This window comes from Oenanthe melanoleuca, chromosome 4, assembly GCF_029582105.1.
Source record: "Oenanthe melanoleuca isolate GR-GAL-2019-014 chromosome 4, OMel1.0, whole genome shotgun sequence".
Lineage (NCBI taxonomy): Eukaryota > Metazoa > Chordata > Aves > Passeriformes > Muscicapidae > Oenanthe > Oenanthe melanoleuca.
The window spans coordinates 23,218,916-23,243,230 of record NC_079337.1 but is presented as its reverse complement, the minus strand read 5'-3'; the positions used below and the strand labels follow the sequence as shown (position 1 = coordinate 23,243,230).

Sequence of the window (24,315 nt, the reverse complement as noted above, 5' to 3'; positions counted from 1 at the left end):
GTGACAGGAAATACATACATGCCACTACAATTAAAATAGACTAATTTGTTAGCAATTCCATAATATCCCCCAAATGCAGAAATTCTAAACAATGTGGAGTCATCTGGGTAACTCCTCTTCTCTTTTCCACTGCCAGGCTCCACAAGCCGAGTCTTCCATAACAGTGAATATCACGGGGAGAGATATCACGCCAAATTTTCTGGAATAATATTGAGCATTGCAGCACCATCCAGCATGATAGAGTGCATATTTCAAGCACTGAACCTCCCACCTACTAAAGCCAACTCCTTTTTTGCAAACTCCTTCCATTTGATGATTTCTCCAGCTTTCTCTGCATGCTCTCACACATGACCGCCTTTCCTGACACAATCCCTGGATAATTTAGCCACTCAATTCCAATAGTATATATGGTAAATAGAGAACTTTCTTACATCGGGCTAGATTTGCCCTCTTGCTAGAATAAGAATTCTCAAAACCAGTCTGAAGTCTCCAGCTCTCCAGAAAATAACAGCCAAAAGATGCTCATGGAAAGCAATTTAAGATGCAGCACTCGGACAGATGTTGAAACCAACACATCTTCTATGCAAATGCAGCAAATTTATATATATAATCATTCTATTATTCAAGTCTAAAACAAGAAAAACAAAACCATGTTTTCTCTTTACACCAAGATTATAAATTAAGACATGAAAATTGGGTCTTGTGAGGTTGCAGAAATGCTAACAGCTGAAAGTTTTTGTTCCCGCATTACAGTTTCCTTTTTTTTTTTAAATGAAGCCTTTCTCTCATTTGAAGCAAATGCCATTTCTGAAGAAAGAAATGTGGGCGTAAAAGATTACTGCTTGTTTTTTTTCTTCATGGCCCTCTGATGATTTTTCGACAATGAACAACCACTATTTGAGCTACAGGGGAAATAATGTAAGAATATAAACTCACTACATAATTTTATTTTTCCAATTGAAAACTGAACTTCACTTGCAGTCCTGAATTATTCTTGCTGGCTCACTTAACTGGGAGACACACTTTGGTCTCTGCTGTACAGCTGTCCCCTGTACACCTCTGTTCTGAGAAAAGGCCTCTGGAACATTGCATGACAGTAATTTACAGCTGGATTTCCACCAGCAGTGCTGCTTTTGCATTGCACTGCAGATGGAATACTCTCATCTCTGCCACAGAAGTTATTCACAGCGTGATGCCACGTTTTAAACTCCTCTCATGGTTTTGTACAGTTTTATTGTAAAATACATCAGAGGCTTAATTATTCAGATAAAAAACAGAGCTGAGAACAGGAAGGGGACACAATACTTTCACTTACTTCATCAGTCCATGAACCTGAGAGCTGGTTAGTGAGGCCATGTAGTCTTCCCTTCTGACCCTTTATCCCACTCTGTACAGGGAGCCCAGGTTTGCATCAGGACTGGAAGCATCAGCAAGAAAACTTTTCCCAGGATGCCAGATTTCTGATAGTGGGGGGGGGGGGGGGGGGGGAGGGGAGGGTGTATGTGCAAAAAAAAGAAAAAAACAAAAAACAAAAGCAAAAAACAACCAACCAACCAAAAAGTTTCTTTTGAGGTGGAGAGTCTGCTGTCAGTTAAAGAATCAAATGCACAAAATTGAACCCATCTCTTTCTGACAGGAAAGACTGTCACATCAAGAAGAAAACAACTAAATCTAGATGTGAAGGGAAGAAGGTGAAAGGAGGAGGTGGCCACAGCAAGACTTTGAGGACCTGAATCCATGTAATTTGTAGTGGCAAACTGGTTTGTAAACCTCAATTAAAACAAACAAACAAAACCCCCGAAATAAAATAAACTATGTAAATTGACTTCAGAAAACTTTCTTCTAGTCCATATTTGCTTCTTTGTGTATCATTATTACCTTTCAAATTTCCAGTATAAGCTTTGGTCACTTTGCCAAAGGTGTATGTCAGAAGGATCTGGGCTCACATTTTCTGTGTGCCATGTGCAGTGCTAGACCTGGGCTACTTTATCTGAGGATACTCAGCAGAAGGCTTCCACTGTGTGCAGATGATGAAGGCTGTCAAGCACTGACATAAAACCATGGAGGATACTCAGGGAGAAGCCCAATAATCCTGCAGCTTCTCAGCCCACTGCTGTATCTGAAGCTCAAGTGTGACTTGCACAGCTCCTAGCTGTGTCAGTGCTGTCTAAGTATTTCAGGTCTGCAGCATTTGCACAGACTCATTTTATTTCTCTCTTCCTACAAAACTTTAATTTCAGGAGAGCAAGCAGCGATGCAGCTCTGTGTTTTCCATCAACAGCAAATTCCAGCCACTGAATAAGGTAATAGTCTGTCACACTTCAAGGACTGAAAGATCCTAGACACATTCCACAATTTATAGAGGTAACACATTCCTGAATGCAGCACATCACAGATGCTACAACACACACAGCATTAAATAGAGGAAGCATTCTGATTTTTATATTCTTTCCACTGTGAAAGGCAGGTAGGAATTTTTGTTCCTTTTGTCCCCTCATGCAGAAAAGGCGTGAAATTTTAAAAATTTGAAGAGCTCCAACTTCATAGTATTTTGTGACAGTTAATATTAGAAAGTTACAAGCATTAATTACCAAGTGTGGTGCTGTCAGTCCCAAACCACATACCAGTTTGGTAACCATATACTTTGTGACCCTTCATGACTAGAATTTTAATAAGCTCTCTACATCAATTTCACTTTCCCAAACAAGTCTGTTGCCAAAGCAAGCCACATTGTCTTTTAAGACAATTTTTACATGGTAATTCTGACATTACAGTTCAGTGGCTTGACAGCATGAAATATATTGAAAGTTGGCCTCAGATTCAGCTTGTTTGAAATGTTTTTAAATAGTAAAAGCATCTGTGCAGGTTTGATGCTCACAAGAATGATGATTATGAAAACCAAGAAGTGTACTATTTTTAATTAATAGTCCACTTACTTAAACTTGTATTTCTAAGAAATGCTCTTTGCCATTCATCATGTGACCACTAAAGGATAGGTATACAAACAGAAGGCAGGAGAGATTTGGATTCAGAATAAAATATTAAAAATATCAAGTTTCTAGCTATTCTGTATTTTAAGAGAAGTCCTCAACATATGTTTTATCTATAGAAATACAACCACCTTACAAAACCTGGAAAATAAGAAAACTAAGGAACTGAGCAATAAATCTGTCCTGAATACACATAGATACCCAGGGTATTGGGTACAAATATGTCATTTTCACACATCCTTGAGATGAAATGGTATAAAATTTGTATTACAAGCACTCTATGAAATATCTCTTATGGATTAGAGTACATCAGATTAACAGTGTGATCAGTTCAACTCTGTACATCAGTGCAACTTCTGTGCATACTAGTGTTACAATGATTATAGCCTTTCCAGGCATCATGGGAGTATTTTTGGAAAGTATGTCTTCAGTCATTTGGGTCCTTTTAGAGCATAGTACAATATGATAAAAACACTTTTTATTTTTAATTCGTGCAATGCTGTTATTGCTGTACAGAAATCTGTTCCCTTCAGCTAAATCACTCCCCCTACACATCTTCAAAAGAGGTGGACACTCCCTGTATTATTTAGATGAGGAAACTGAGAAACTCTGCAGGTTCTCAGAATTAGGAAATGAGTGTTAGAGAAATAACAGCCAGATCTGGGTTTCGTGAGCTTCCAAACACGTTCACCATTCACAGGGGCAAAATGTTTTTACACATGGACACATTTCAAGGCTAAGCACAAGAAAGTGAATGAGTATGGAATCCTGACTCATGTGGTCACAACAGGAGATGTATGATGCAAGTCACAGAATTCCAACTAAGTATGTATAAGGGAAGAAGGAGAAAAAGGATTCTTAATTGGTATTTTCATTCTTTCTGATTATTGCTTCTTTCCCAAATATGTGTCTTTGAAATTAGCCGTTTATTAATTTAGTTTATTGGTGGTGATTTTGTTGTTGTTGCTTTTAAATGTTATTTATATGTGTATAGTCTTCCTCACAATATCACCTTAATTTCTCGGCCTATTTTCCATTTTCACATGAAGCCATGAACAGACACAACAGACACAAGACAAACAGTGTCTTGTGGCCTTGTGGAACAGTCTTATAGCCAGATCTGTGCATTAGTGACTTATGTCCAAACTTTATATTGTGGAAGGCATTTCATGGCAACACAGGTGAAAAAAAAAGTAGTTGAATATCTCTAAGAAATCTGATTGAGAGACAGCATAGCACAATATGGTATATTAAAACATTCCTTGGATACTAAAAAACAAATTTATATGGTCCCAGGGGAAAATCATCACTTAAATGATGGGTAAGGTGGGGGTTAGTAAGAGAATTAAGAAACAGCCTGCAGCAAGTGACATGCCCTACTTTACATTGCATTCCCCCACATTTTGAAAAGCCATGTCACACCACACCATACTAACAAGAAGAGGCTCTGCTCCTGTGACTTGTTACAGTGCTGTTCTAAGCACATGGAGAAGGAGAGTGCTTAAAGGATTATCATTCCTGCACCACTTCCACAGCAGAGTCTTACCAGATGAGCATGGCAAATATTCTGCTTTCTAATGTGAAGTTGCCTATTATCTGCAAAAAAAAGATCAAGATATCTTGTGGATCTTGTGATTCCTTTGGAGAATAGAGAGGGGGAAAAAGTCCAGCTGATGTTTTGCCTGCTCTGACGGTTCTGTTTGATTTTCTTTCAAAACAAAGCAAGTTCTTGATCTGCCTTTCTGCCAGCAGCATTTGTCCTGAACCCTCAGTCCACTGTAAGAAGTACAGTGGGAATGTGAGGAGCTGCTTCCACAGTTGTACAAAATGATAGTGCCCAAAAGCTGTTGCAATCTCAACTTCAGTCTGTAGCTACATCCCACCTATTTCCCCTCAGTGATGCCAATACAGTGGCACACAATCTACATAGCAACCTATACTGCAAAAAGAAACATGGTCTTGCAGACTGCTGATAATTGATTACTTATGTTTAAAAATACTAAAGATACTAAGGACTGCATTTAGCAAGGAGAAAATAAAATCTGTTTTAAGGAAACTTTACTGTACTTAGTATGTGTGTTCCTTTGGAATCAGATTTTTGTGTGAATGAAATCTAACAGGAGAAGGTCACTGCTAAATCTGTCCTATTTCTCTCTCAGCAGTGACGTGCCTGCTGTTTCTTAGAAATTACACATCTAACAGAACCTTAGCCACACTGACTACATGGACTGCATACCTTCCTGGCTTTCTCATGCTGTTTGGGCAGGCAAAGAGCCTGTCTTTGTGTGTGGCAATCCATAAAATGGCCTCACTGGGTTCCCTCTAAGTAAGAGAAATTCATCAAAGCACATCTTAAATTACTTATTATGGCATCATCTTGGGCTAAAATGAGAGCCCACATCAGGAAAGAAGCTGTAAGGGATGGGAAGGCGTGGGAACTGAAAGATGACACATGGTAAGAGATACCATGTGCCTGAAGAGAAACTGCTATTTCAGTTTTACAAGATCTAGCCTGCTTGGTATACCCTAACAAGCATCACTGAGAGCTTGTTTAGGGTGTGTGCAAACCAACTGGGTGATCACAGGGACTACTATAGAACAGCAGCTGACACACTAATGGAACTAAAATGCAACACTAGTTAGCTCCATAGATAGATACAAAACTAATGGCTGCTTGCAAAGTATTTTAGCCTTGTTTTATTCAAAGACAAATAAAAATGCTAGATACAAAAATTATCTTTATATTCAATTAGATTAAGGATTTTACTTACTTAGATTCCTGAAAATTCCTTACTAGACTTGCTTGGTATTTCCGTGGGAGCAGTACAAGGCTTCCTTTATCAGTTACAAGAACCCTTTCTGCCTCAGTGATGGACTCAGTTTGATTTTCTCTTTGCCATTTCAAAAATAAAGAAATACAAAACCAAAGCAAATAAAAAAGACAGGTCACCCACTGGAAGCAAGAGATGCTTAAAAGCATCCTAGGCAACTTTACTCCACTCTGTACAAGATGATATTCAGACAGTAGATTTAAAGACCTTGTATCTAAAGCCTCATAATAATTGTCACTGACTCAATTTAATGAAAACTCAATTTAGTGAAAACAAAAGACCTTAATTTTCAAGAGTCATGGAAGGAACAGTGAATAACACTTCAGTTTCTTAACTGCTACCTTTCCATTACTGATGCTCAAATTCATTAATTAAGGGGATACTGTTTGTATTTTAAATGTAAAGTAAAAATGTTTCTTGTGACAGAAGACAGACAAATTGTTTTTTCATTTCTTATCTCAGGAGATGCTTGAAGAGTCCTGTAATTATCCTGTGTTTTCTAGTGCTGTATTTCATTTCTGATCTGGTATTTTATTTCAGCATAGGACTGCAGAGCAAGGGGACCCCAGCTGAGTTTTACAACACCTGTGGAGTAGGCTGATACTGCCACCTTGGGGAGACTTTTTCCACGTTTGAGGAGCCCATGCAAGTGTCATATAAATCAGTTTGAATTTTCCCCCTGTCATATCCTCCCAGGAAGACAACTTTTTAAAATCCTCTGCCCGTGCAGCTGTAAGATCTTCCAGATGTGTTCCAACTTAGATTGTATTCCATTCACAATAGTACTGGAAAGAAATGCTTTTTTAAAATTTGTTTGTTTAGCCAAATTTTAGAGCTCATTTAGGTAGTGCCTTAATTTTACAGCCATCTTGCTATTATAAAAGCCCTGCTCTGCATCCAGCTGGGCAAGCTGTATTTTGCATACAACATTCTCCTACTTCTAGCATTCTAGTTTTTTTGGTAGTCTAAATCCTTGTCCATGCCACATTAAATTATCTAGTTGGATGTGACTGCTAGGACACATATGACCTCAGATGTCATAAGGGGCATTACTATGCAAAGAAACAGCCTAATGAAAAACACAGATCTAGACTGGCAATTTAACCAAAGTCAAGAGACTGACTTACCCTTCTGCTGTGCAATTGAGTGACTCCTCATCCAGTCTCCTTTGAGTTTGTATTCACCAGCACATGAGGGACCTTGCCATACACTTTATATATAAATGTGCCTTGAGACTCAAAGGCTGTGCACTGCAAAGAGTTCTAAGGCAGTGGGAACTATGAGAAGTTGCCTCAGGTACACACACAATGCAGGGAAAGATTTCATGTCTGACTTCTCACTGGAAGAGGCAGGCACAAGAGCACTTGTCTGTGTGCTCTTAAAAACATTCATTATCAAAATTTTTTACACAGCCACCTTCAGCCAAGTAACACAAGCAATCAACTCATTCATGAATGATGTGAATTTACACACGGAGCTCCAGCCTTCTGCCAGAGCACTGGCTGTGCTTGTGGCTTCACAGGAGACAACGAGCTTCTAGAGAACTGCAATCCCCCTTCACTGCTGTGGATGGCACGAGCAGCCCTGGTTCTATGGTAAGCCAACACTTTCAGGCTCCCACATAGAGCTACACCTCTGATGGCAATGTCCCCAGCAGGACTAGGCACTGGAACCTGCCACCACATACAGCTTATATACCAAATTCATTCTCTGACAAGTATCTTAATACCCTTGGAGTAAACTTGTGGCTGCACCCCCTGGCATTTACAGAGAGATAGCTGATGCTTGTGAACAGACAGGACAAGCTCATCCACTCTTCCATTCTATAAATACAACCTGGTCATTACAGCACAAATTTGCATTTATTTTCTACCTGGTTACTTTCCCACTTGTGGAAAATTGTCAAAAAAGCAAGTGATAAGTTCTTTCTGGACAATCTTCTATCTCTGGTTTTAATGCTACTACAGCATGGCAAATAATAATGCTTGCATGAGAAATGTATTAGGCTAACAACCACCACATCGGCAGTTCTGCAAGCAGCCTTCAGTTTTCTTCCTGGTCACAAATAATTTCTGTAATTTAATATATTTGTTATTATTTTAATCCACCTTTGTTAAACAAACATCTTTATATCTGCAAATGATTTACACTGTGCTATGAAAATGCTGCAATTAATAATTCACTGCAATAATAGGAGTGCATTTCCTATTCACATGCACATGTGAAGAAATGACTTCAAAACCAGTATATGCAGCTAAGTTACAAAAATTCAACAGTTTCAATTACTGACCAAATGTGCAATTGAATGAGGATCTATCAGTAATTGATTAACCAGATTAATGTGTACGTAACAGTCTCAGCGTGGTACGGTGCTGCTGTTAGTTTCAAAGTTCACATATTAACTTCTTTCTACACTGCATATGTCGTTTATGAATGAAGCCTGAATGAAAGAAGAAATTAAGGGAAAATAAGGTAAGTCACCCAAAATGAAACTAATCTAAGCATTTAAGCGTTGATTGCTTACAGGGAAAAACCCCCAAATCTTTGATTATGGTTTTAAAAAGAAATGGTCTAATCCATGTCCACTACTTCCTATTATTGTGCTACAAAGTGCACAACGCATATCTAGACTGATGAATAACTGAAGACAAACATTTCAAAAGATGTCTTTCTTAAAAGGAAATTGACTATTGAAAAATCCACAAAAACTTCCCTGTGAATTTAGTAAGGAAGATTATCATGTACATATTCAATGCTGCCTATAAATTATATAAAAGTATATTACTAGCTCTTGCATCTTTGGTGTTGTATTGAAGTTATTTCAAAAGACTGATTTAAGCGTGGAAATAATATGAGAGAGAAAGCTTAAACTGCTCAGCAGGAATCTAAATAAATTAATCACAGGAAATGCCAGTCTAAAATTATCTGTGATCTCTCTATGAGTACCTAAACATAGACTCTTAAAATAAAATAAAATCTTTTTGAAGTTCACATACCACACACAGAAACTTAAAATCCTCTATTTGCCACTATGGTTTTACCTTCTGAAACAGATCTCAATTTATTTAAATCAAAAGTTTTCCTATTAGATGATCAGCACACACCAAAACTCCTTCAGATACCGGGTTACAGAAAAGTACAAAGAGAATGAGAGGTCTTGTTTATGAACAAGTAAGAGCAAGTGGAAATGATACCAAGCCAACTCCCTCACTCTATTCATCTATGCTTTTCTTTTCCACTTACTGCGCTAATAATTTGGTTTTAATTTCTAAAGTCTCATTTTCCTAATTGTCTATTTCAGCTCCTTTTTGTAAATTGAGATATTTATCTGCATCAGAAAGCCTCTTCAGACTACTGCCTATTTCAAGGTCAGTGGTAGCTGATGAAAGATGTATTTTAAGCTGCTCTCTGCTGTAAAAAAGTGCTCCCTTAAAATCCACTTCTGCTTGATTATTCTTTTTCTTAAAACAAGGAAGTATTTACATCTTGAAACATTATCACTTAAAACAGCAGCACCTATTTGCCACCATTCTCTTCTTCTGTCCCTAGTTTGCCTCCTTTTCCTAATCTACTACTCTCCCAGAATGGCAGCAGCATTTCCCACGACTGTTCCCAACTCCTGCCTTCTCTGTTGACTCTCCACAATGCTATTTTGCCTCTTCCTAAAACCCTTTTCACATTTCAGGTAGGGAAAACCACTTAAAAGACATTGAATAGTGGAAATTCTTGCCTCTCTCTCCCCCGCCATGAAGTCATCTGAAGCATCATATGTTATTTGTACTTATTGACAGATTTGTGGATAAAAGCAGACAATGGCAGACAGCCATGAGATGACCATCAACCTAGTAGTCCTTGGAAAAGCTCAGACTGGCAAAAGTGCAGCTGGGAACAGCCTGCTGGGCAGCTCAGACTTTGAGAGCCGTCTCTCGCCCAGCTGCGTGACCACGCGCTGCAGCCTCGGACGCAGCGGCCACATGTTGGGGCTCATACGGAGAAACGGCTGCGAGTCAGCTCTCCGTGTCCGAGTTCTGGACACTCCAAGCTATCCTCACAGTGCTCTGAGCAAAGAGCAAGTGAGAGACACGGTGAGAGCAGCCCTGGCTCAGCACTTCGGGGAGGAAGGCCTGCACTTGGCTCTCTTGGTCCTGAGGGCTGACCTGCCTCTGTGTCCTGATGAAAGCAATGACACACTTCAGCTCATCCAGGTAACCAAAAATTAATAGAAGTCTCTGCCCTAATGGCAACTTTTTCATCTTCAGGCGACAATAGCTACAGAAGAGTTGACTGGAAAAGTGAAATATTTTTTTTTCCAACAACAGCCTAATGAATTGCGAGTGGCAGATATTAATTTCTGAAAAAAAATTATAAGTGATTTTGAGTCCTTAGCAAATCAAAGCTCTATTCTCTCTCTCTGAAACTGGTAACTCAAGACTTCCTTGAGCAGCCTAGGGGAGAATTTTGTATGCATTCGTTATTTTTCATCCCTACTGTCTAGAACAGAATAATCACTATCAATACACTAGGTCTTTTTAGCAGCCCACTTACCTTGGAAGTACACAGACATCTGTTAAATTAGTTTTACATACCTTAGCATTTAGGTTACAGAGTCAAAGATCCCTGCAGTGTCCTTTATCACCAAGGTACGCTTCTTGTCATATATGGGAGTTAGCAGGATTGCACCAAAGTTGTAATTTCATTTACACCTGTAAATTAAAGCCCAACCTCTCTTATTCCTACTAAATTTTTCTGTACTTAATGAAAGAAAAGCAGCTTGTTCTCTCTGTTCTCCTCCATCAGATAAATCACTGAAGTTGAAGACAAATTCGCTAGCCCATTATTTAAGGTGTTGCATTTGATTTGTGTTTTTCCAGAACTGCTGAGAATAGTTCAGTTTTATGGATCTCAGCTGGAACTGTGCTGGTGTTACATAGAAATTCATCATTTATTTTTTCAGCAAAAGGTGACTTGGTGTTTTTAAAAAAAAATTTTTTTGAAGAGCTGTAAACAGCATAGCAATATGGATTTGTGGTAACTACTGATTTCAAACTAATGTGTGAATGGATAAGTAACCATTTTTCCTTATTTTTATGAACATTTGTTAACTGGAGACATTTTGTTAACATCTGTAGCCAGGGAACAGAGAACTGCTAGTTCTGCATGACCACATATTTCCAGTGGAAGTGGATGTCAATGTCTCGGAAAGGTGAAAAAAGACCCAGAACTTTCAGCAACTCGGACAGCATGAAATGGATTACTGCCAGGAAAAAAAAAACCTATACATGTAACTGTTCTGTTAATGTACTAAGTGTATGAAATAGGAGTGAGGAAAAGAAATAAGAGACAACTAGTTAAGATTTGCTTTTCATTACAGGAACTTCTGGGGCCCACATGGAAGGATTTCACTGCAGTTCTACTTACTCATGCGGACAAGGCAGAAGAGGCTGGGTACAACGAGGAAACATACTTGCACAGTGCCTCAAGTACCCTGTTGTCACTTTTGAGCTCACTCCAGCATAAATACATTTTCCTAGACAACCACAACAGCTTCATTAAAGAGGAAAGAAATATTGTCTTAAGAAAGCTCTTAAATTTTATACAAAAAAATAATTATCAAGTACTACTTAAACACAGCAAGGAATAAAATTAGCATTAAGGTGCTTACTTGTCTATTTTTTACAGTTGGTAACATCTAATAGAAATAAAAAAGCCATCAACTAGAGAACTCCACAACCATACCAAACACCTTCAAACACACAATTAGAAATATCTCTTTAGCTTATCAAACAAGTTGCCTTACACAGAGTAACTCCCACTACTGCATTCCAAATCCTAAGTTCAGCCACAAAATCAGAGTAAGCTAGCGCTCCAAAATCATGCTCCTAATATGTGTGTAGTTACAAATGAGATTTTGCACTACACCAGACTGTATATTCCAGTTTACACAGAATACAGATTTGGAAGAATAAAATAAACTTTTAAAGGAGAGAAAAAAAAAAAATTTAGAAAGGGAAGAAAAGGTAAAAAATGCATGAGTTCAGACCCAGGGGGCCTCTTTGCTTAATTCTTTGAGCTTTCAGAACTTTCCCTGAACTTCCGTTTCTAAAAAGAGCTCTCAGGTACTAAAAGCGAAGACTTATTTATTGCAAAAGTATTCCCCTACCGTGATTCAAGATTAGTTATAACTGAGTTGTTTAACTACAAGGATTTTATTTAGTAAGACATTATTGGATATAAAGTTTACAAGGCAGATAAAATGGCTTCCATGTGCTTAATGCTATTCAGCACATTTAAAAGAACTAATTACTCTTGCTTATAGCCAGATGAATGAAAAACTAGCAGTTTACAGGCACAAACTAAACTCATTCAAAAAGAAAATTTGTTCATCTCCTTTTTACGCATATGCCTTTTAATTTTGTACTATTGTCATTTTGTTTTCTTTCCACTTACTGGATGAAGTTCAAAGCCTGCGAAATTTAGAAAGGCCCAAGTTTGTTTTTAATTTCAGTAGTTTAAATAGTATTTACTGTTTCAATGGTTATACAGCAACAATTTAATATTATGCACAAAAATATATGAAGTATTTCAAAATAGCTACTTAAAAGGGTTATCGTAAATTGATCCAAAATATTTATTTTCTTATTACCGAAAGTAAGGAATTAAAAGAACTAATTTAAGGCTAATAGCCTAGCAACAGGACTATTTGTAGAACATTACTATGAAACATTTCTAACTGCAAAAATTGAAGAAGCTATCTCTGTTAAAACCAAAGCACTTTTTGTACAAAACATCATTGCATAAAAGCACATTAAAACAAAACCCAAAAAAAATTTAATTTTATACCTGTTTGAGCACTGGAAACACATTTTTTTTTGTTTGGTTGCTTTTTGGTTTTTTGGGGGGTTTGAGGTTTTTTTCAGTTTTTGATTAGTTCCAGGAATCTGATATTAATTATTTCTTAGTTCTACCTATCAGTTTGGAAGGATATACCTAGGTAGAGTAAATAAAGAACTATTCTAGCATAATGGCTGCTTTGATCTTAATGAAATTATAATGGCTTAGTTGTGGGGACACGAAAGTGTGTCCACTTGTACATCCTAGGGCATAAACCACCATAGTTTAATCTTCCACTTACAACTCACTGCAGACTATAGAGAGAACACAGGCAAGAACAAAGGTGCAGAGGCTTATAATACATCTGAAAACTGATTGGAAGAAGAGGAGAAAAACTATTACAAAGTTACTAGAACTGCTAGTCCTGCAATCAGCACACAAGGAACACAGCACATTATTTTCCTTTATTTCCTTCAGCTATTGCTAAATAGAAGCTCTACACCTTCAAGCTGTCTGGAAAATTTACTTGCCTGCATGTGGTTCCACCACAAACAAGCCTTTGCAATTAAGTTATGAGCACTGAGTGATTAATAACTGCTGACAACACACAACCTCAGGGATGACAGGTCTAGTGAATGAGTGAATTGCCAAACTGTTGGAGATGTAACATATTCTGGAAAAGAAGTCAAACAAAACAGGTCTTAGCCATGCATTTCATGTTTTTTATTGTGCTTGCATCATTTTCCATTTCAACATCTGTAAAAGTTTCTAATAACCATTTATTTATTTAATTCCGCTGTTTGCCATGGTCTCTGCCCTGCACACTCCTTTCCCTTTCACTTCAAATGGAACTCCTTTGTATGTAGCAACACACTGGTCATTGGTATGAAGATCAGGTTGGATTTGCTCCCAAATCTTCTTCTTTGGATTAAGTTCCTTCTCAGGATCTCCTGTTTTAAAACAAAGAATAACCTCATAGCACACAGAGCAAGAGTTCTATGTACTTACACATCTATGTCAGCCCACACAGCACCATTGCACACACTTCCAACAGAAAAAGACCCCAACATTCCTTTTGATTCTCAAAATGAAAACTCTGATTGGACTTAGGAATTGTCCAGGAAATGTCTCGAGAAATGAGGATCTTTCAAGGGGAAAAGGTTGTATCAGACATCGAGCACTGTCAAAAGGAAGAAATTAAACCATTGCTGTTAGTTTACACTACAGATGAAAAGAGTTCCCAAGAATTAAGTACATACGGACCACAGAAGTACACTGCTCATCCAGACAGGTTTGTCAGCATCTTAAGTTTAGAAATCAAAGATGTTTTTATAAGCAATTACGTGCATTTAGCAGATGCTGTTACAGTTGAGGAATACTGAACTTAGACAAGAATAGTTCAGAGGTAGAATACTGACATAATTTTAACCCCGAGTTCCAACACTGTTCTGCTATGCTTCATATTGTTTGATGACATGCTCTGGTGCCCAAAACAACAGAAGCAGTAGAGATTAGCTAGAATTTCAGCAATTATGGCTTCAGTCTCAATAAGCCTCAGTTTCCTGTTTCCAGGGATACATTGTGATAAGATACTGACACCCTAGAGGTATTGACAGTAACTACACTAGCAAATCTGATTATTTAGGGATCTCTACTGACCACAAAATGAAGGCTTTTTCTATTAATGTTTTGAAATATTGTCAACAAATCAGCTAGCACAGTGAAGGATATTTTTCCTATTTTTAAATAAACATAAAATGCAAAGTACAGACACAAAGCAAGCTAATAAGCTTGCTGCAAAGATTAACTGCTGCTTACTGACATAATCTAGATAAAACAAGACAGCCAATTCACTGTACTGTTATTTTCTGTTCTGTCCAAAGGTAAAGTAAGTTTAATATCTTAATTCTAATACAATACAGATTCTATTAAAAATTCATTAAAATAATTTAATCGTAAGATTTCTGGGTGCTTTTGACTTCTTGTGTGCCACACAGCCAAGACAAATGAAAAATCCCACAAGGACTGCACATTTAAATGCTCAAGGAATCTCATGCTATTTCATTGTTGTTACACTATATATTTTTATTTGCTTGTAGTGCCATATTGACACCATTCTGCCCAAACTGTCATCATCAAAAGTTTCAGAACAAGCAAGAATCAAAAACCAAATCCTAGGAGAATCATATCCTCTCTGAGATCCCCTCAGAGGAGGAGCTTTCCAAGCAAGCAAAACATCAAGTACTGTTGTGTTGCACTAACAAAGTGTTCCCAAAGGTTCAGGAAGAAAAACTGTAAGACTACAAGTGTTTAAACATACCTTTTTCTAGTAGTTGGTTGAAATTCAACACTGCTTGGTAAGTCCTGGCTGACTGACCAACCAGTGGTTAAATCAACTACTCTCACTCTAGCCTGCTTTATGCCTTATTGGTACTCTCCTTTAAATGTTTTCCATAGTCCAGATTACTCACATTCTTAAAGCCTGCAAACCTGGGCCATTTCTGTCTGTAGATGGGTCTAATTCTGTAGTTTCTACATATGCAAGAGAAGCAGACTAGGTAGATTTCTCTGTGAAGTAAGATAGCCTTACCAGAGCAGTATTTGATAATACAGTCAAGTTATTTCACAACCAGAGTGCATTTAGTAGTTCAAAGAAAAATCAGTTGTAACTGATTAATTAATAATTATCTTTATATAATATTTATAATTAATATTAAACAGAAGAAAAAATTTAAATACTTTAGTTATTTAAACAATTACACTATTAAATAAAAATTATTAAATGTTTAGATCTAATTGTACATTTTCACAAAAATAAATTAGCTTAATGCTCAGGTTCATGAACAAAGGCAAACCTGGATTTAGACCACAGTGAATGCATACAAACTAATAAAATCATTAAAAAGAATGTTAAGTGATCCATTGTACATTTTCCTTCCCCTCCTCAAATATAAAAAGCACATGATTTTTTTTTTTTCAGCAAGAAAACCTCCTGACTTTTATTATAAAAAACACACTTTGGATGTTAATAACTTTCTTTGGAATCCTGCATCAAAATCCCTTGGGATGTGTGGTGAGCTCATATTAGATTAGTATAGGCACCAGTTTTAAATACTACCAGAGTTTTAGACTGTGCATTTTCCTATGCCTTTCTCCTTACTGCATTCCTTCTTCCCAGAAAATATTCTTTAGAAGAGTTTCTATAAATAAAATAAATTGAAGCTTTTAATGGTTTAATCAGCTTTCCATTTTCTTTAACAAAAATGGGCCAAATAAGAGGCCCAAATAATTCTGTTAAATATGTCATTCCATCTTACAGCTTAAATATTACAAAACCATTTTTGTTATGAGCAAGAAACTTCTCCTCTTTGTAACAGCTCAACAAGTACTGAAGGAATGTATCTCAACCCAGCAAGTGGCAAAAGGACACAGTGATGTGTGACTACTTAATGCCACTTACCCCACAGTGGATTGTAACTATGCAGCAGAAGGAAAGCATCCATACACTCAAGCTTTGATTAAAGATATCTGCTAACTGCAGACCAACCACTGCACTCCAGCTTTAGCACTTTTTATTCTTTTAAAGCGATAGTAATTTAAATTGCTAGTGATTCTTAGACCCAAATGGTAATTTAATTATATAATGTAAGTAACAGAGTTTTAGTTCCTGTGGCATCAAAGCATCTGATACTGCTATCAGAAAAGAGATCTCATAGCTAGCTATAAATCTTCAAGTATTAGTGCCGTCTTAAGGCAATTACTGTGTAGGAGGTTATAGAATTTACATGCTCAAGATAGAACAATTCTTCTACAGTTTAAAAATCAGACCTTTTCCAGTGAAAATGGATAAAAATTTGATAAAGTTCTTAATGCAAAAAAGGCACAAGAGACCTTGAAGATTCATACACTGGAGTATAAAACAGTTTTAAAAATTCCACTGAGGGCAAAGACATCAAATAAATAAACAAAACAGAACAGTACTCCAGGCAACAGCATTCCTTATCAAATCATGCCTCTGTAATACTCAAGATGGTTATAGGTAAACATTCCAGTTGCAACAGAATAAAATTTAATTGGTTTGAGACAAGATACCATTTGTTTACTTTGTCTAAAATGGCCAAAGAAAATTAGTCTGTATCTCATGAATACTTTGCATAATGGAGAGAGAAGATTTAAAAACAGCTCGATTCCAAGCTGCTTGATAGGCAGCTGTGTGCATTTTAGAATTGCTTTATTGTTGCTGGTGGTGCTTCTGTTGCTTCACAGACTTTCGTACTTCAAACTTAAACAAGACCCAGCTGTCCTTTCTATTTTAACTTCAGGACTCCAAATGAATCTTTATGCTTTACAATTACATTTTAAAACAAAAAACTGATCAGAATATAAACGGTTACAATTAAGCAGTGAAATTAAATGACATGTGACACAACAAGGAGTCTATCCTCCTGGTAACAGAATCAGGCAAGTAGCAGACGGTCCTTGAGGAGACAGCAGCTGCTAAGAAGTGGAAGGTTTCAACACAAAAAAGGTGAGTAGAAGATAGATGTTCAACCCCATGAGTTTCTCCCTTAGTTGACAACAGCAACACTGAAAAGACGAGTACCCAAGAAATAAATTTACAGAAGCAGATGTCACCATGATTTCGTAGGTCTCCATCTACAAATGCTTTTTTTTTTTCATCTTCCTACTCAAGATAATAAAATCACAAGTCTGAGGATCTTTGAAATAAGCTTTATGAAAGAAGATAGATGACTCCATACTATTAAGCATTAGTTAAATTTTCAAAGGTGAAGATTAAATCTCATACCTACAAAATTTTCCAAGCAGCTTTTTATGAAGCATTAGAAAACAGTGCCACATTTCAGATTACAATCTATAGCCCTGGATATATACACCTTGCAAATGGGTTGTAAAAACCTTCATTTGGCACTTATCAGAGCCCCATGTCTTTGGCTCTCCACCAGAAGGAAACTGGTATAATCCACACAAAACCTTGTCTCTCTGGTTGCAAGTCATAACTTCAGAATGAAAACGCTTACACACCACCTTTAGCTTATTCTGTATCTTTTAAGGATCAAAATGTAAACACGGTGTCTGCATACCGTAACACACGGGAATAATTTTAGAACAAATATTTCTATAACTGATTTTCTCTAGGAAAACCTTTTTGCCACTGTAAAAAAGCCAAACAACTGGAGTCAAATAGTTCAATTATTTTGACAGAAGTCACTTCATTAGTCATGTGCAAGAACAGATATGCTGGTGAATAGAAAACAGCGCTACTACCAGTTCTCACATTTTCAAATGCCAGGTATATGAAGCTACTCGAGATAATAATTTGGAGGAAGGCTGTATCTCAGACAAAAGGAAACCAAAAAAACCCCTAAACTCGGGCACAGGCCATTTTTGAGGAGTGAACACCTACACCATTTTCCAGGGCTTATGCACTAGAAGTATTTCTTCTACAACTTGATGCTCTCTTGCATATCCATTTCCACAGCAACAGAAAGCAATATGAGTGTATTTGTTAAAAAAGGTCCAACATTTAATCCACCTTTACTCACTATATAATAATGACTAGAAGCCATGAATGAGTATTCCCACAAATTAGACAATGCAATTGTTGAAGCACTTAAGATTTCAGTATAGCTAATGAATTCTGCATCTCAACTAGCAAGCTTGGTATATTTTCAATACAGGAAACTAAAACTGAAAAAAACAAAATGTTGTCAGACTGATTTCCTTCTAAAACACAATGTTATTTTAAAGTATTTTCAATTGGAGCATTAAATCACAGCAAGCTGAACTATTTTTCTGTTTCATAAAGCACCTAGGTAGAGCATTACTTCCTTTATCATATTCTAACCAAAATATATCTTTCTTTTAAAGCATCACAATTTCACTCTTAAGAAGTATATAAATATATATATATACACATATGTATCTCTGAAAGATATTGTCAGAAATGCAATAGTTTAAAAAGGTTCATATGGCTCTATGCAGAAAATAGAAGTTAACACCATTTTCTCGTATGTGAAAGCCAACTTCTGAACCGTAAATTCATCCTGAAGATGGATACTACTGATTAATACACACAACACATACACTTTCACCCAGTGTGGGAAATACTGGGAGTTGGACCATGTTTTTTCAAGCAATGGAGTTATCCTGACCAGAACAGCACTCTGTGGTCCATTTAAGAGCTGACCTGAGTAGATGTGGCTTGGGCTGTGCTGCACAAATTCCTAAATTTCTAGGGTGCAGGGTAAACCTAGGCAGCTGATTGTAAGAGAGGAGACTACATGTGGCAGCAGCAATTGAGCCTGTGTGTGGCTCAGGGCACCACCAAGTTCTCACAACAAACTTCCTTTATGATTGACAGCCACAATGAGTAAAAAAACATAAAGCAATAACTCAAACAATAGACAGGGAAGAAACTCTCCTTATGGACAAGGAGTGCACAGCATGCTGCAGGTGCACTCCCATCATCTGTGCCATGTAAGATTACTCATACTAGTCTCTCTTTTCAGACTCAGCTCCAATAAACAGCACTTTAGAGTATGAGTGCCTTTTTTACTGGGATCATAATGAACCAGCACTTCCTCATGAAAACACTCATAACCACTATAAAAATAACAAAATAACAGTGCCAACAAATACAGCAACAGAAGAAGGTGATCTGACTGTATCCCTTTCAGACTGAGAATAATGAACTGGCATTTGACTGACTGACTGACTCTGGAAACCTAAAAAGACATTTTGTCCCAGACAAACAAACAAAAAAACCCTGGTGTTTTGAATCATATGGGATCCTCTCATGAATAGGGGACTTCCAACCCCTTCTACCCGGTCTATTTCTTCTCCCTCAAAAAATTCCAACTACCTAAAGTTCTGACACATTAATTAAAGGGAAGAGCTTGAATTAGGAATTTAATTCTTCACCACTTACACTGATACACTGTGAAAGATGCTTTACATTTGCTTGCTGTAATTTGCCAAGTACAAATATGTTTATCCATATATTTCAAAACTGAAATACTTACTGAGACTTAATGGGGTATTTCACATGAAATTTCTATACTTGTATATACTTCTATATTTGTAACTTTATCAAGTTACAAATTTTTGACAGATGATAAAGTATTGTCAATCCTTTATTTACACAATACTATCATGGTAATACAAAATATAATAGAATTAATTCAGAAAAAATCAGCAAAAAACGCAGTCAACCTTAAAAAAAGCTGTTTTATGTGCTTCAACACTGAAGTAACCTTGGCATACCTGTTCCTACCATTTTCCCAAATACCTACTTACCAGGGAAACCTTCAAAAGTGATTCTGTCCCCAGGTACTGCTCCAGGTGGAGGAGCCAGAATTTCCACTTTTTCTGGGGAGCTGGCACACATCACCATTGCTTGAGATACTACTCCTCTCATCTTTGCAGGTTTCAAGTTACAGAGTAGTATTGCCATCCGATTCTGCATCTTGTGGGAGAAAAACAGAAGGATGTGAGTACTTAAAATGCCATCTGGTTTGGGGGACTCCCATTATTTCATTCTAATGAAAGAATTACAGTGATGAGATCTTACCACGACAAGTGAAGCGTAAGAGAAGCACATAGCAAAAGATTCTTAATTTTAATGCCTGGACACCAGTAAAATAACATTTAAACCAGGTAAGAGCTGGCCAGTGAATAAGGGATTAAATGCTGAAATGTGACATATTTATCATGGAAATATAAAATACGCAATTTAGAAAATTAAAAACCAGGTGAGGCATTTCACTTGCATTCCATCTTTATTCATTACAGACCATCACTGTAGCCCACTTTTAATATAGCACTATTTATTGGTGATAATAATTTAATGTGATAATACTAAAAGCAACAACATAAAACAGCCTACAAATTAAGCCCACAGGTAAAAAACTTCAAACTGTATCGTGAAAGCTTAGAGGTTGTTTACACGAGCTGACTTGAATCTTAAATTCAATCTTAGTTAACCTAAATGCCATGAGTTTTTTTTTAAACAAGTGAAAATGACTGTATATACTGTATACTTAATCTGTTAGCATAAACCTGTAAAACTGTTTCTCCATTTATTGCTTTATTTTAATAATTACAATAGTAAACCAGAGAAAATATTCTTTGTTCAGAAAAACTGCCACACTATAGACTCTAAAATAAACTACATTTTCAAACTGAATGAAAATTAAACCCTGAACATTCTTAAGAGACAAAGTAAAGACACCTTAATTCCCATGCTACTAAGTACATATTATATATATAAGTGTTTCATATTTCTACATTTTGGTCTTTGTACATGACAATACAAACTTGGAACAAAACCTGTAGGTTTAATAATTAATAAAACTCATATGATCAACTATATCAAACACTACATATTTTCCAAGGAGAACATCTTAAAAAGCAAAAATATAAATAGCCAAAATGAAGCAGTTGATAAGAAAAAGTTATGTTGCGTAAGTTTCAAACCATCCCACAGACTGAAAATTTCTCAAGTTATTGCTACAGAAATAAGTAGAGCAAAACACAAAATATGGTTGTAACATGTCAGTGACTAAAATGCAAGTCGTACCATTATCTATAGCACTGAAAAACAATTAATGAATGGAATGCTAATTATTGGGTAGACATCACAACAATCTAAAAAGAAAAGATTTCAACGCATCTAAGAGGACGAGAAAGTTTCTGCTACAAAAGTCAGAGTATATAATTTATAACAGATGTAATTGTAATGTATTCTCTTCCAATGAACGGTTGTAGAATAGCATTTCTGGAGGATGATGGTGGCCTTTTCTTGTAAAGTTTAAGATACATTCCTTGCATTCCTGTTCTTCACTTCTGATCACTGACATAAGGTTTTCTTACGTTAAAGAGGAGGAGGTGACAAAAAGTGACACTGGAGAATTGCTTGAATTTCAAGAACAGGTACTGAACTGCGTGATACAGGTATTCATGCTAGGAACACAGAGATCCACTTCAAAAAGTCAAATGCAGTGACAGAAAAGCTGTCAATTCCTTCTAAGATTTCAGAAATTTCCCCAATTGTCCCCAGCTGCCAAAAGAGCTCAGCAATGGCATGGTCTACCACATGCCAAGATCCTTCCATATCCCTGTTACTTGTGACACAACTGCTCACGACAAAAAAGGGTGCAACTTCTGACGTGGCCCCACCACCAAGTGAAAAAAACCACAGCATTTCACGTGTAAAGTGGGCATGCCAGAAGTTTTCACACCCATAAATAACTTGCACTACATACTGAAATGTTAGTGAAGATACATACTGTGCTTCCTAACCAAAAGTAAAATCAGATGATACAAATGCTACAGCCTCAAACACTGCTAAATTACCACATCAAACACCAAAATCATGAACAGCTGAAATTTTTTGTGAATAAATTTATGGCTATGGTCCTTGATCTGATGTATATATTTTTATTTCAATATATGGCAGTAGACACATGCCAGGCCTTCACATTTTTGAACACTTCAAAAAACACAAAGATGGAAGCTTGCCCCTAAGAATTTACTGTCTTAATAGAGACTTGCCAAAATCGAAAACAGACACGCAAACAAAACTGTTCTTAAAGAACGTGCAAGGATGATCCCTAATTCTCTGTTAATGAATACTTCAGATTATTTTTCCACTCAGAAAGAAGGATAAAGAGAAAAGACTCTGCTGCCATTTCATTCTATACACTTCATGTTTGCAAGCCTATTTAGAACGGCTTTTAAGATGTTTTGTTCTACATGCTTCTTGAAAGCAGACGATTAAAAGCAAGCAACTTGAGATTTTGCCCAGTGCAAATCCAATAAATGGACACCATCAGGTGATGTGACCAGTGCAGAATAGTTACTGTATTCAGTTTGCTTTTTTTGGTTCAGTAACAGTCTGTAGCACAAAAACAACAATTACAATTTAAATTGTTTCCTATGCTTGCAGTCATACCATGGGGACAGTGTGCAAATAAAGATTGAAAAGACATTTAAGAAAGTGGAACTTTTTCTGGACTAAGATCAATTCCTTCATGATCTATTTTGCAGTTGCTCTACACAGCACTGTTTTAAATGCCAAGCTTGCACTTGAATTTAGGAGCAGCCTTCAGTCAGTTCCTCTCACCCTCTAGAAGAGGTGTGAAAGGAAAACGAAATCTTTAAGTCTTAGGTTGTTCAAAGGCACCCATAAGCCGTCTGTGTCAAATACCAAAGTGTATCAAATAAAAAAGCATTCTATTCTGCACAAGGAAGTAAAAATATGCATTTTGTATTCCACTGTTGTTTAAGCTATTCATTGCCAACTAAGTTTAATTTACATGCTCTCTGCTTTACTCCATGCCAAATATTTCAACAAGCTATAAAAGAGAATTGGAAGGCAAAGGTTTCAAAAGCTTGGATCATACCAAAAAAGTTACTATGATTTCTCTACTACATATTAGGAAACCTAAAGAAGATTAACATCTGTTTAGTTTAGGAGCCCAGTGTACTGATGGCAGAGGAATTGGAATAAAATCTCAGGATAGAAGCACTGCAATCAGAAACTGATTTGGGGTAAGGGTACTTCTCTGGTTTCTGGCAAATGGTGTTAAGCATTACTTCCATCTGTGTTTTACTTTTGTTTTCATGCCTGTACAAATCTTTTAGTTGAATAAAAATACATCTATAAACAGATTAATGCCTTAAGATACTTTAGGAAAGGAAAAGCTATCAGTAAATAATTTTGTCAATACCTTATCCAGTGGAACATGTTTCACTAAACCACTGACAACAGTCCTTGGGCTTGCTTCACCAACATCCACTTGTTCCACATACAGAGTGTCTGCATCTGGATGCTTTTCAGCAGTAATAATGCAGCCAACACGAAGATCCAGACGAGAAACATCTACAGGTTTTGCATCACTACTTCCAGCAGCTGGCTGCTGTTTCTTCTCCTTCTTTTCACCTATTAAGAGAACATTTTGTTCATGAAATAAACATCCAAAAAAAAGCACAACTAATGCATATGACTACTGCAAGGGAAAAGTGAGCTACAGTCTCAGAAATAAGCATAAATTCTGTGCAAAACACAAAAGACGAGTAAAGAGTTAGCATCTCTGTTACCAGTGATGAATCATCACACACACTTCAATTTACAACATTACCTCAACTAATTACCACCTCCTGTTTGTAAAGTCACCCTGAATTTAAGTGCAGCTAACGTGTGTGACACACATACTCTGACAAAGGCCACAACAATAAGCCTGATCATCCCATTTGAATAATTAGCAATTACCAGTAAGCCTTGCCATGGTGTTCACCAGCAAGAGGAAACTAGGGAATCACAGTCCACCAGGTTACAAGTGTTTATCAGCACTGTACACAGTCAGGAGCTGTGAAGTCACTGCAGCTGCACTGTCACAGCTGCAATGCTGCACTGCAACCCTTCAAGATGACCTTAGCCAACATTCTGCACTTCTCAAACACAACAGTGCATGAAAATGCTCATGGTTTACAAAATTTCCCCTGGTGTGGTGTCTTTATCCCATGATCATCACTTATACAGACTGTATAGTACAAAACAACAGTGAAGCAACACTCCTCACACTCAACTGCTTATTTAAATCATAGAATCATAAAATATGCAATGTTCCTTTCAAGATGAA

The 24,315-nt window shown here is 36.9% G+C and overlaps 2 protein-coding genes across 4 annotated transcripts in view; one reads left to right on the top strand and one right to left on the bottom strand.

The window, feature by feature from the left end:
* The first annotated feature begins 8,186 nt into the window (after positions 1–8,186).
* GIMD1 (GIMAP family P-loop NTPase domain containing 1) lies at positions 8,187–11,478 on the top strand. Of its 2 annotated transcripts, none has more exons than XM_056489149.1 (3): positions 8,187–8,293; positions 9,613–10,026; positions 11,193–11,478. In XM_056489149.1, exons 2-3 carry the CDS (start codon positions 9,634–9,636, stop codon positions 11,460–11,462), a joined length of 663 nt encoding a protein of 220 aa, XP_056345124.1. In that variant the 5' UTR covers positions 8,187–8,293; positions 9,613–9,633; the 3' UTR covers positions 11,463–11,478. The 2 variants fall into 2 exon arrangements, with proteins under 2 accessions (XP_056345124.1, XP_056345125.1); XM_056489150.1 differs by having other exon boundaries at positions 8,195–8,293; positions 9,507–10,026.
* A 1,875-nt stretch (positions 11,479–13,353) lies between these two features.
* AIMP1 (aminoacyl tRNA synthetase complex interacting multifunctional protein 1) overlaps positions 13,354–24,315 on the bottom strand; it is a 32,553-nt gene continuing 21,591 nt past the window's right edge. For both annotated transcript variants that reach the window (XM_056489147.1, XM_056489148.1), the window contains exons 5-7: positions 23,404–23,615; positions 19,970–20,138; positions 13,354–13,602 (exon numbers count right to left, since the gene is read on the bottom strand). In XM_056489147.1, the coding sequence (XP_056345122.1) occupies positions 13,436–13,602; positions 19,970–20,138; positions 23,404–23,615 (548 nt within the window). In that variant the 3' untranslated portion in view covers positions 13,354–13,435. The remainder of the gene's footprint in view (positions 13,603–19,969; positions 20,139–23,403; positions 23,616–24,315) is intronic.